Source organism: Myxine glutinosa, chromosome 2 (assembly GCF_964187855.1).
Source record: "Myxine glutinosa chromosome 2, kmMyxGlut1.1, whole genome shotgun sequence".
NCBI classification, from domain to species: Eukaryota; Metazoa; Chordata; class Myxini; order Myxiniformes; family Myxinidae; genus Myxine; species Myxine glutinosa.
This window is the reverse complement of record NC_136262.1, coordinates 184956259-184970440: the sequence shown is the minus strand read 5'-3', so window position 1 is coordinate 184970440 and position 14182 is coordinate 184956259. Positions and strand designations below refer to the sequence as shown.

The 14182-nt window shown below is 47.5% G+C and overlaps 1 protein-coding gene across 10 annotated transcripts in view; it reads right to left on the bottom strand.

Moving 5' to 3' along the window:
- Positions 1–14182, bottom strand: part of CLPX (caseinolytic mitochondrial matrix peptidase chaperone subunit X) — a 51389-nt gene that overhangs the window by 9541 nt on the left and 27666 nt on the right. For 5 of the 10 annotated variants that reach the window (XM_078772050.1, XM_068106616.2, XM_078772051.1 and 2 more), the window contains exons 8-10: positions 12633–12695; positions 10326–10520; positions 81–245 (exon numbers count right to left, since the gene is read on the bottom strand). In XM_078772050.1, the coding sequence (XP_078628176.1) occupies positions 81–245; positions 10326–10520; positions 12633–12695 (423 nt within the window). The remainder of the gene's footprint in view (positions 1–80; positions 246–10325; positions 10521–12632; positions 12696–14182) is intronic. The other 5 variants (XM_068106618.2, XM_078772054.1, XM_078772055.1 and 2 more) reach the window with 1 other exon arrangement.

The window sequence follows — 14182 nt, the reverse complement described above, 5'->3', positions numbered from 1 at the left end:
CATGCAATCTCTGATCGGTGCGTTCAAGCTCTTTCATGAGCCCTGCAGAGTTTAGGAAAGGAATAAAAATGTAGGAGCACCTTGCTGAGCTCGCTCGACGCTGTAGTTGGCATCCTGCAAGAGCTTTGCGATGACCGACTCAATGTCCTCACCCACGTAACCAGCCTGAGTCAGTGTTGTACAATCACAGATGGCGAATGGCACGTCGAGACAGCGAGCAAGGGTCTGAGCCAGCAGGGTTTTGCCTGTACAAGCAAGTATATGGTGGTGCAACATGATACATCATCACTACAGGCATATTGGAAAAGTTGTACCGAACATGTATAAAAACTTAGGAAGCAATGCAGAACAACAAAAACACGAATAACATTTTAACATTGGCCACAAATGTGCCAACGTAGGCCACAAACGCCACCTAGTGGTAGCCAGTAGTACACGTTCTGTTTTTAAACAGAGTACGTCTATAAAGTATTGTTACGGATCGCGGATTAGATGTTATTTACCGAGCGGTGGTATTGCCGCGACCTAACAATTCCCCCGATTCTTCCCCAACTCACCCGATTCCACCCGACGTTGACCAAGTCGCGCTATGCTAAATCAATGATTTGGAAAGGACACGACTGGGATAAATGAAACGACACAAGGGGTACAGTTCTCAAGACCTCCGGAGGAGGATATAATTGGTGGGGGAGAAAAAGGGGTAGATTACAAGGTAATGAGGTAAAGACACAGAAGAGATAGGCACTTAGACACAATCTTATCTATCCCAGACAGACCACAGACAAACGGAACAAGACTGACTTACACAGGGATTGATGGCAGGGAAGGACAGGCAGTCGATAGCACAAGGTGCATCTTGGCTCAGGGACAGGATACAGCTCAGTCTTTGGGAGGTCTCTCGGCGCTCGGAGGGTGCGTCCTTTCTCCTTCAGCTCTGCGCGCATCTCACGTCACCTCCCTCTTTCTGCGCATGCTCAGCGGGGAGTGACACGCCCTCGGCTCGTTGGCTCCACCCCAGATGGGATCGGTCCGCCGCTTCTATTGGGTGCGGGGGTTACCGGGCTCCGCCCTTGACGAGGAGCTGACAGCGAGCCCCTACCTGGTAACCCCGTCGAGCACATGCTCGATGGCGGCTCGTTAGACAGGCATGGTGCACTCCCAACACCCCCTACCAACCAAGTCGGAGTGAGGACGCACACTCCCCGCGCCGCCGCCGTTGTTGTTGTTGTTGTTGTTGAACCGTGAGGAAGAGCTGCGGGGAGGTATTGGGAGGTCCTAAACTTCCTAACGGTGCCATACAATCACATTCTGGTGCAACGAAGAGTCAGAATTAATGGAAACGAGTCCTTAACTGACATAGACTAAGAATAACTAGCAAGATGTCCTATAGTTGTCTACGTGAGATGCGGTGGACCTGGATGCGACATTTAATGGGGGAATAGGGGAAGGTCGGGTCTACAGAGTGTTGTTTACAGAAAATGGGACTAGGGAATGGGGGATTGGGGATAGTTGGGAAGTATTGAGGAAATAGGGGAATATTTACAAGCGGATATGGATGGATCCAAATCCCATATCCGCAACATTGCACCCTTCTCTACCTCGGGGTGCCCCGACCCGATAAATTTTTACCTACTTTTGTGTGGCACTCAGATGTAGTTCCCTCTACTATTAACTCAACCCTGAGTGCGACAGTTTTACAGATGTTCACAAATGAGTAAATATGTCCCCCTGCGACGTTGCACCCTTCTCCTCACAGAAACACACCCACAGGATAACCGAATCGCGGAAAGAATCCTCAAACTAAACATACAGCCGGTAGGGAGCATCATTTATACAAGACTACCCTGATATTTACACTACGATCCAGGACCTGTTCTTTGAGGAACACATGCAGATGTTATGCATAGAGAGAGCACGCATGCCAGCATCGATACACCAACCCACGAGTGCCCTGTGGCCCTATGGCCTTTAATAATGTGCAGAGCACCCCATCCAAGCACCAAAAGCACCACCCCATACACACAGTCAGCACCATCCGGTGCACCAATAAAGTGTTCATAATAAATGCACAATCAAGTGTCCATGGTCACCGGTGGTGTCGCAGCCGGCCGATGTTCTGCCGCTGGTCTTGCCTTTCTGGAGTGCACTTGGCCTTCTGGCTTCTTTAGGAATAAAGAAAGGCGCCAACCGCGTCCATTTCTAAATTGTGGCCGTCAGGGGGGCCAACTAAAAGTGGTTCACCTGTATGGCATAGGTGCCACGTTGACCCAGAGGTCCATCAACGGGTGGTGCTTGCCCGCAAAAGAACTGCGGTCCATTGTGGGCGGCCACCAAAATTGCGGTCCATATGGTGTATCGATCCAGGCAGCAAGCAGCGGAAGTACAGGCCCACAACTGCAGAGCCAGCACCTCTCTCTCCTCTCTCTCTGCCCCAAAGCCAGATCCTCGGAGGTGGGAGACAAAAGAAAACAAGTGAGTAAGGTGGTAAGGGCGCAAAAGTGCACGCAATGTAAGGTAATGCACACTGGGGGCACATGGGAACCAGGTGAGACAGGTACGTTCCTACCGTACGCCCCCCCCCCCCCCCACCAGGTAACCTACATTGCCCCTCCCTTACCCCTTACTGTATCCACAAAACACAACACTACCCATACACATCTACTTTACACATCAACAAACGTCCCTACTGTCTTCCCCGTTCCTCCCATAAACCAAATTCGTCTTCTCTCCCTCCTAACCAATCAAATTTGCCATTTCCAACTCTCATCAAAATTTGCCATCTCCAACTCAACATCAAAATTTGCCATCACCAATTCATCATCAGTCCCTCCTAGGGAGGGAGAGATGGAATCACCCCAATGTCTCATCCACGTCGTGATGCGTCTCACAAATCCACACAGCAATTCTCCTTTCCTGCAACACAGAACAAAGGAACACAGGTGTGGAGTCATCATCACCACAGGTAAGTGGCTGCGTATGGTGCGACAGGTTCATCAATCCTAACTATTTCCTAAATGACTTTAACAACTTTACATTACCCGGGGTCTTTCCCTGCCAATCCATTGGCCAACTTACACTATGGGTTCTAAAAACCAATTCCCATTGACCAAACTGTGGTGCTTCTCAATTTGGGGTCTCACTCCCCCGATTCATCTCCCGGTGCGCTCGCACAATTTCTGGGCTGTGACGTGTAGCTCTCCCAGCAGGTCTACCCACCTGCACACCTCCACCACTGTAGTTGCCACCCGAGCTTACCTGCTCCTCACCCTAACCTATCTAACTGGGGAAGGCCCCTCCTGGCTCTGTCACCCCACTCGGTGCCCTCTGGCACTGGGCTACCCGGGTCCGTCCTCCGGATCCTCGGGCCCCATCCACAACAACTACTACCGGCTCCCAGAGCCCACCTGCGGCCTCACCTGGCCGACATCCTCACAGTGGTGGAGCGCCCAACGAACTACACACACTAACAGGCTACACGCCCAGCCATTTCCACAACACTAATGCACCCATCCAATCACCATTCTTCCACCCGCACCACAGATGCCAATATCCAACCACAATTTACCTATACCCTCTAACTATTCTTTAAACTACCCTCCCCGGGTACTCGTGAAAAGGGGTCCACTCTTCCCCCATCCACACCTTCGCACCATGCACACCACTCCGTACCACTTACTCCAACTCTCTCCACACCACTCATTCTCTGCTCCATATATTCCACACACCTGTACTTGCACACCTGTGCTCTCATACTTGGTGCCGCCTGCACCCTTCTCTCCCCCAAGCGCATTTGCGCTGATCCACAACACTCACTACTCATACACTGCTCCACACACCTGTCCAGTTCTCACACAGCATCATCTCATCTAACTACTCCCCTCTGAAACTTGCGCTTCCCAGTCGTCCCTTTAAACTATTGCGCTCCCTCGTCATTATCATCCACTCTAATCTACCTGCGTCCCCACTACAGGTATCAGTCACTAACTAAACCTTAACGTTACCTAATGTCATCTTCGCTAGATCCCTACACACAATATCCTAACCCACCCGGGCTAGTTTTCACTGCCATACACCCCCTAATCTAGTGCGCATTTGCCCCCACTTCTGTGGGGGGATGGTGGACTGCCCATCCCACCACATCGGGGAGGTCCCACTATCAATTTGGCACACCAAATTTCAGCCAATCAACTGCCAATCACCGTACCAATCATCAAATTTTGCTTTTTTTTCTAATTTCGGGGCCAAAACACTATCCTCATCACCCGTCTACTTATTAGATCCTCTCGGTGCGCCAATTCACGTCTACAGCCCGGCTTCGTACAGCCAAGCCATGAATGCGGGTTGTTTGGTGCCAGCGGCTGGATACGTCCCGCATTCGGTGCAGGGAAGGAGGTTTACCCGGGCCGAGGTCCCACGCACCATCTCGGCACGGAGCCATCCCATGGCCCGATCTCGACCTGCCGGAATGCCTCAACAAAAAGTGGTCGCCATGACGACCCTTCCTATCGGGCTGCCAGCTCCGCCTAGTGGAGCACGGACGCGGCCGTTCAAAGCGAGGCCCAGCGTGGATCGCGTACGGCGGTCCTTTCGAACCCGCCGCGGCTCGGATCCCCGCTGGTTCTCGCGGCACGCGAAGCCCGGCACGCACCGAGGGCCCGATTCGGCTAAAAGTCGCTCTAACCGCTAACCCGGTTACCGTCGATGCCTCACCTGCATGCTCACACGCATACGCTACCCCTTTCTTGCCCATACATCCAGCTGTTCCCATGCTCCTCGTCGTACCTTCTCTAACACACCCAGGTACACTCATTCCACTCACAGCCTTGGTCACACACCTGACCACCCGACACTTTGGCACACATTCGTTGGTCGCACACCTCACCAACACACCTCTTCGCGCCCCCTCCTCGGTCACCTCCTCTGTGACGATCACAGGCGTGCTCTCACTCGCACACCCAACCACGTGCCTCACTACCAATTCCAGCGTGCATTCCCACACACGCTCTACCATTCCAGGTGTGCTTCCTTTCTCACCTGTCACAACCAACTCACGCTCCGTGTCACTCTTACTACTCTCACCTCCACTCTTGACAGCGCACTCACCCTTACTCTCGACAGCGCACTCTTTCCTCATGCACCCGTCCGTTACACACCTTTCTCGCGCACACTCTCCCGTTACACCCTCTGTAACACTCACCACAGGTGTACACTCTAACTTACTTTTGACAGCGCACTCTTTCCTCATGCACCCCAGAGTCGGACTTTCTCGCACACCTCCTTTTTCGCACACCAGACCTGTCGCACACTTCACCAACGGCCTCTCACGAACACCCGGGTCCATCTCGACCCCCAAGCTTATTAAATCACCTGGCGCATCATACGCACGACCATATTGGTCACCACTTACACCGGGTCCTCTTTCTCTTCGCTTCTCCTCCATCACCTGCGAATCCCTCATCCGGTTAATGAGCACATCATCACGATCCGAACACAGACTTTGGACCAATTCTTTTACTTCCTCCTTTATCTCTTTCTTATCCTCTCTCCGTCGCTTCTTAATTTCGCTCACCCCTTCTTCCACTTCTTCTAATTTCTGCTTCACCTCCTTCATCTCCTCGTGCGCCCCCTTAAGTTCTTCCTCTAACTCCACCTTATTTTTTTCTATGTGCTCCCGCACCTCCCGCTCTTTAACCTCCATCACCTCTACCACCTTGTTCATTTTCCTCGTCAGGTCCTCATGTACCGTCTGACACTCTTTTTTAATTACCCCTACGTCCTTTTTCATCTCCTTCTGTGTCGATTTTAAACCCTCTATTACCGCTGTGTTCTTCTTTACCTGGTCCCCCAACTCCTTTTGTCCCACTGTCAGTTGTTCTACTCCCAGCATCAACTCCTCTATACCACCTTGCAATTTTACAGTCCCCTTTCTCACCTCCTTCTCCATGCGCTCCTTACAGTGCCTCACCTCCTCGCGCACTCCTCCGACCTCCTCACTCACACCTCTCCTGATCTCTTCTCCCATCACCTGCATCTCCTGCCCAGATGCCACCCTCATCTGCTCCATTTCCTCCCTGTGAGCATCCAATTTAGTTTCTACCCCCATTCTGACCCCCTCTATCTGCTGCCCCATTTTTTTAACTTCCCTTTCCACTTGGTCCCTCATGTCCCTCAATTTGCCTTCCATACTGTTTTCTAACCCCTCTAACCCATTTTTCACTCCCTCTATCTGATTCTCCTGGGCAGCCATTCTATTTTCTACCCCCGTTAACCCCTCCTGTATTTCCCCTAATCTATTGTCTAATTTCCCAAATTTCTTGTCTAACCCCTCACCGGTACCCCTCGCTTCGTCCCTCATTACCCCCATTTGGCCCTCCAATCGCTCACCCTGAGCATCCATCCGGTTCCCCATTACCCCCATTTGGCCCTCCAATCGCTCACCCTGAGCATCCATCCGGTTCCCCATTACCCCCATTTGGCCCTCCAATCGCTCACTATCAGCCCTCATTTGCTCACTATTAGCCCTCATATCGTCCTTCTGCAGGTTGAGGGACGCCTGCATTTGTACCATAAATTGCTCCATGAGGGCCTGCATTTGGGCCATCCCTCCCACTTGTGCAGCGGGTGCGGCCGCCGTAGCCATGTGCGAGGCGCCATTTTGCGCGCCCGCAACCTCGTGCGCGAGGACGCCATTTTGCGAACCTGCCGCCCTCACTGCTTCGCTCTCCTCTTGTCCCTCAATTTGGTCCTGGATCGACCCTGCCTCACTCTCCTCTACCGGAACCCAGCCGTCTTGATCCGCCATAGCGCGACTTTCAAAATTCGGGTTTTTATTTTAAAACAAAACAAATTTCGGTTACTTGTAATTTTGAGCGCGTTAAGCGCGCTTCGGGTCCGATCTCACTCCTCGACACCAGTTGTTACGGATCGCGGATTAGATGTTATTTACCGAGCGGTGGTATTGCCGCGACCTAACAATTCCCCCGATTCTTCCCCAACTCACCCGATTCCACCCGACGTTGACCAAGTCGCGCTATGCTAAATCAATGATTTGGAAAGGACACAACGACTGGGATAAATGAAACGACACAAGGGGTACAGTTCTCAAGACCTCCGGCGGAGGATATAATTGGTGGGGGAGAAAAAGGGGTAGATTACAAGGTAATGAGGTAAAGACACAGAAGAGATAGGCACTTAGACACAATCTTATCTATCCCAGACAGACCACAGACAAACGGAACAAGACTGACTTACACAGGGATTGATGGCAGGGAAGGACAGGCAGTCGATAGCACAAGGTGCACCTTGGCTCAGGGACAGGATACAGCTCAGTCTTTGGGAGGTCTCTCGGCGCTCGGAGGGTGCGTCCTTTCTCCTTCAGCTCTGCGCGCATCTCACGTCACCTCCCTCTTTCTGCGCATGCTCAGCGGGAAGTGACACGCCCTCGGCTCATTGGCTCCTCCCCAGATGGGATCGGTCCGCCGCTTCTATTGGGTGCGGGGGTTACCGGGCTCCGCCCTTGACGAGGAGCTGACAGCGAGCCCCTACCTGGTAACCCCGTCGAGCACATGCTCGATGGCGGCTCGTTAGACAGGCATGGTGCACTCCCAACACCCCCTACCAACCAAGCCGGAGTGAGGACGCACACTCCCCGCGCCGCCGCCGTTGTTGTTGTTGTTGTTGTTGTTGTTGAACCGTGAGGAAGAGCTGCGGGGAGGTATTGGGAGGTCCTAAACTTCCTAACGGTGCCATACAATCACATTCTGGTGCAACGAAGAGTCAGAATTAATGGAAACGAGTCCTTAACTGACATAGACTAAGAATAACTAGCAAGATGTCCTATAGTTGTCTACGTGAGATGCGGTGGACCTGGATGCGACATTTAATGGGGGAATAGGGGAAGGTCGGGTCTACAGAGTGTTGTTTACAGAAAATGGGACTAGGGAATGGGGGATTGGGGATAGTTGGGAAGTATTGAGGAAATAGGGGAATATTTACAAGCGGATATGGATGGATCCAAATCCCATATCCGCAACAGTATGAACAATTACAATGTGAGTACGTCTATAAAGTATGTACAATTAGAATGTGAGTACGTCTATGAAGTATGTACAATTAGAATGTGAGTACGTCTATAAAGTATGTACAATTAGAATGTGAGTACATCTATAAAGTATGTACAATTAGAATGTGTACGTCTATAAAGTATGTACAATTAGAACGTGACTGCATCTATAAAGTATGTACAATTAGAATGTGAGTACATCGATAAAGCATGTACAATTCGAATGTGAGTACGTCTATAAAGTACGTACAATTATGTGAGTACGTACAATTATGTGAGTACGTCTTTAAAGTATGTACAATAAGAATGTGAGTACCTCTATAAAGTATGTACAATTAGAATGTGAGTACGTCTTTAAAGTATGTTCAATTAGAATGTGAGTTCGTCTATAAAGTATGTACAATTAGAATACGAGTATGGTTATAAAGTATGTACAATTAGAATGTGAGTACGTCTATAAAGTATGTACAATTAGAATGTGAGCGTCTATAAAGTATGTATAATTAGAATGTGAGTACGTCTATAAAGTATTTACAATTAGAATGTGAGTAAATCTATAAAGTATGTGCAATTAGAATGTGTACGTCTATAAAGTATGTACAATTAGAATGGCAGTACGTCCAAGCAATTCAAATTTACCACCTGCATTTTGGGGAAATGGAGCCCAAATCCATTGTCAGCAGGCAAAAACATGAATTAAAATAACAATAATAACAATTTCGTTAGTGTCCGCTAATACAGGACAACATTCAAAATCTGTTAGGATCATGTCCCAAGGGTGTGCTGCACAACATGTGCAGATTGGCAGCCAGCTGTAAGTTTTTTTCAAAAGTAGTTTCACAAAAAACAGCATAATTAGAATAATAACTATAATAACAACAAGTCAGGAGACGACGATGGTTCACGAGCGAGCGGTATTCAATGACAAAGGACGGACTACAACCAAAACAGGCCCGGACAGGCCAGGCCCGGAAATGTCAAAACGAAGGTTACTGACCTTGAAATGATAGAAAATAATGTATAATCAGTTATGAGGTTAGTTAGCTACACAATACCGAAAATTCGGCGAAAAATGACATGAAAAAAAAATAAAAAAATCGAGCTCTGTGGGGCCAGGCACATGACATTGGCCTAACCAAATACCGAAACCCCTGTCAGATTCCACCAAACCCCTCGGAGAAGATGTATCTTGAACTCGATTACCCCCTAAAAAGACATTTTTTTCGGGCGTGGCTCAATACGCCCACTCTAGGCAGGACACAACTAGATCATGATATCAACCTCCCACCCAAGTTTCATCAAGATCGGATGTCATCGGGTAGTTATGCTGCAGACAGACAGACACACACAGACAGACGCACACACATGACGAATATAGTGGTCACTTGATAAGTCATGAACCAATAATAATAATACTACCAAGAACAATAAGAGTGAAATTGAAGACGTGCCATTGCAAATACTTCCACCAGGAATGACCCAATATCAAATGCCGAGTTAACATCAATCCGTTTTGACTCCTGTAACCCGAAGTCCCCACCCTCTGATGCATGAACCTGGGGTCAGATCCCAAAATATTGTTGCCATACATATTTAAAGTGTCCCCCAACATTGATTGCATATAAAAAGTTTCCTTTAACCCTCCGAGTACGGATGACGTCCAGTGCCGCAACCCGCAAAAAAGGTTGTGTACGAATGACGTTACTACACGTCATCGACTATACCTATAAATAGATCGTCAGTACGTGGTTGCATTCCCGTACCAAAATGCCAAATTAATCCCGTACCAAAAAATCCCGTACTCAAAGGGTTTAAAATGTTTTTGAACGGGCCTGGAATTGCATTTTTTGGTATTTGACATTTTGAACTCGATCCAGGTCCCAGGAAGCAGGCCAAAAATGATTGCTCTCGCACCTTGTCATTTGGTGATCATAACTATCAAGTTTGGTGAATATCTGCACAACCGTATAGGAGGCGATCACGTGAAGGACAGACAGACCCGATTACAATATCCTCCGTTATTTTTGTTATAAAGCGTAGGGATAACGATTCATGAACTGTGCGCTCTCATTCATACGATTGCATCATTTTGCTCCGACAAAGGCCTAACGCTCAAAACATCAGCCGTACCCTGTTCAACCCTCAGTTGATAACATGCATTGTTTAAAAGGTATTTTGATGACTGGAGGTAAATATCCTCCTCCATTGCTACATTCTTTGCCTAATATTCCATACTCGAGTCAAATTATGCATGGGTATGCACCTGAACCGGTAGGTCCCAAGAGGACGATGTTGCTTTTTTCCAAACGGATGTTGTGCGTGGTGGCATCCAACACATCGCTAGCACGCTGCTCTCGGCCACCAGCCTCTGGTTCGGCCGCCGTGGCGCCGCTCGGTGGGTTGGAGGAAGCCCCAAGAGCGTTCCCATGGATTCCAATGCCTGTTATCTGCAGCAGCTCTGGAAGCAGCACAGCAAAGGTTAGTGTCCCAGATAAAAGCTCAACCTTAACAGAGGAAGATTGTGGGGGAAGTTGGGGGACATGGCAGGATATCTTAGAAGCTGCAAGTTTGCCTCGGAGTCATTTAATATGGCTTTCGCTCCCAAACATAAACAAACTGTCATTCTGGTGCTTTGCAGGCAGATCATTGAATTACAGAGTTCGCATTCATTTGGAGTGCGTGCATGCCAGGCCTCGTCTCGTAGCACTCACTTGTGGACGTCACACCCTTCAAAATTATTTCTAAAGTGTAGGCCAGTGTGTGATTTTGCCAAAAATTATATATTCCTACCGCCGAATCCTCTGCTCAAGGTATCTTTAATAGACCTTAATGATGCCAGAAAACAGACTACCATGTGAATAACAAGGCACCAACTTCCAGACTATGAGCAACACAATGGATGCACAATCCCTTGGGTATAGGAAAATTCATAGCAAAGACATTTAAGAGAGAGGGCTGCCATAGGCACGCAGACTCACTGACATAACGTTTGCGACACTGCGCTGTCGTGTTCACTCTCTTTCTACAAAAGTCGTATGATGAATGGAACTTCAGTTTAAGTGTTATAAAAGGTGAAGGAGGAAAGAATAGTACAGCAATAAGAGCTAAATTTCGAGAGGGAACATCAAATGCGCACAAAGGTACCTGTCTGCCGGTATTAGTTGGTGAAAGTGAAAGACCCCACGGTGTCCTTCGCAAAGAGTAGGCGAGCTGTCGCCTACTCCCTGAACAAATTACAAATTTCTGCTTTATCCTGTGGGGTACAGCTGTGCCTACAGCAAAGGAGGCTACCCACAACCATGTACTGCATATAAACGAAGAGGAAGAAGAAGAAGGAGTGATCATTGCTTGCTTCTGTCATCTTTAATGGCATTTGATATGGCATAGCTCTCAGACTCCATTAAATTTGTCCCAGCGACTCTGCCTTCGCACTGGTGCCGCACCTCAAGTCGTTCCACCTGCAGCTCGACCGGTTTCCAGGGCAGTGCTTATCCACGCATTGACCTAACGTGGTTCGCCATTAGGAATTCGGGTGCGGGAATTCCCACGCAAATAACTCCCGACTCGGAGACATTCTCACCACGATGGGGCGTTCAAAAATTATAAGAACGAGATATTCACAATCAGTCGTCCAAGAGATGTCAATGTTTTTCTTTTTAATTTTTTTTTAAATAAACCAGCGCACATTATTAAACAAATAGGAATTTTGTATTTACATGTGCACATTGTACCTCACAGCGGACATTGGACTATTAGGAATACCAAGTTTGTACAACTTTTCAAATGCCCAACAGAGCAGGCCTCAAATAATGTTGAAATTTGAATTCCTTAGGTTGTTGCGGTGAAGACTTAATTACGTATTACCACCGCCACCACTGAAGGTGCACGGAGGTCATCTTTTCACCCCTGTTGTCTGTCTGGTTGTGAGCAGGATATCTCCAAGTTGGTTCGGTGACAAGAACGAGCTTGTGTGCAAGATTTCCTTGTATAATGTCGGCATGTACGTGAAGGTACGCCTACAATCATTTACCATCTGCAGGTACCATTTTAACAAATATCACCAATACATTAATCAGAGTTAAAATTTTAAATAATTATTAAATCCTTAATTTTGAAAAGATTATTCGATTTAAAGTAACAAGAGTTACCATTTTATTTATACCAACGGGTTACATATACATTCTAATAAGCGTATGAACTCGAGGTATACAGTCGGCCTCTTATCGACACGTCAACCAAATGGCGCACACAATTTACCTGTACTCCGACTGACCTGGTGTGCTCAGCCGTATCAAACTTTTTCCACTGAACAAAATTCTAAAATAAAACATTTCACCTACATTACATTTATTTTTTTTTCATAAAAAGACATTGGGCGTACAAGTACTTTTCAAAGTGTGGTGAAAACAAATACGGTAATAATCAAAGTTGACAAAGTACAGGAAAATCTTCCAGATAGGAAAAATCCCAAACATCCATCAATGTGATCTTAATGGAACACTCATGCACAAGTTATCCTAGAAACGATTTATGATTAGCATGTGGTTGTAAGTAGCAGAACAACCCTCACCCCGAATGGTGTGGCGGCGTTTTTCCTTCCACTCTAGCCTGTCCTTCCTACCCCTGTTAAGCCCTTCAAAACACACATAACATGGGCCAGTGCTTCACTGCAGCAACCAGCCAAGCAATCAGTGGGTAGCGACGCAGCATGCGCCATCATGACAAGCATGGAAACTTTTCACTACAAAACAAGTATCGTTATACGAGGGTTGCCTATTTCATCTGCCCGAATCGTCGCGAGGCCAAAAATGGCTGACCAAAGCATGGTTAGATGTATGTGACAACCTGGCAGGTGTAATGACCTGACCGCGCTGCGCCACGTTGCATTCGTCTTGCATGCACGTGACCGTGATGGGAAACGCAAACTAACTGATTTCACATGGTTAATGTTTCTGTGACTGCAAAACGTATTAGTTGGCAAAGCCGAGACACAGACGTGTCAGCCGTAGAAGAATGGCGCTAACAATCGGGAGTTTAAACCATCACAGAAATATATATATATATATATATATATATATATATCCAGGCAAGTCATATAAATTAGCCAGTATCGGTAAACATAAACCATAACACTTTTACCAGTAAAGTGGTCGCATTGGCTGATGTAGATTACATCGACCCTGTTTCACTAGTATAACCCCAATTACGGTATCGACGACAATCGCTTCAAAATAACACCCCAACCCCCTGAAAAAAATTAATTACTTTACTGTAGGGGTTAAAGTAAAAGTTACAGAGACTTGGAAAAATGCAATAAATCATTCAATAAAAATAAAAGCCTCGTTAATAAAGAAAAACCTGTTGTGCACAAACTCCTCAATACAGACATCATTGGCAGCCAATCCTGTTAATAATTTCAAGTGTTTGTACGTTATTCTTTCATCGCCGAACCGTAGTATCAAGTGGCTGCAAATTTTGGGTGCAGGTACTTCAGAATCAACCTGGGAAAGGTTTTCAAGCCACCGCACGCTGACCTTCACAGCCATTTTGAGGTCACTAAAAGCTGCTATAAATTGTATATTGGGATGTGGGGTCAGGTAGTCTCTATTGGGATGTGGGGTCAGGTAGTGTATATTGGGATGTGGGGTCAGGTAGTGTATATTGTGAAACCCCCGTCGGGAAAAGCTCACCCAGCTGGGCTGCGCCAGCTACTCTGCACCCCCCCCCCCCCCACCCCAGTAACCTCTTAATTTGAACAGACTTAATGTTTTCAATTAATCGCTGCTCCCATCACCTTTGTTTCATACATCTTATTATAACAGCACAAACGTATATGGTTATGTTTGTTTGTATATGTGTGACTAAAACGTCTTCTTTTGACCCTTCAGACTGCTGAGACCCCTCAGAATTTTGACGACCCTTAAAGTCCCCCCCCTTCCCCAGACCCTTACGACCACCAATACCCCTAAAGACCCAAGATACCCTGAAATATCCAAAGACCCAACATACCCTGAATACCCAAAATACCCTTAAAGACCCAGAGGACCCAAAAGAGCCTGAAGACCATAAAGATCCAAAAGACGCTAAAGACTGAAAACATCCCAAAGACCCAAAACACCC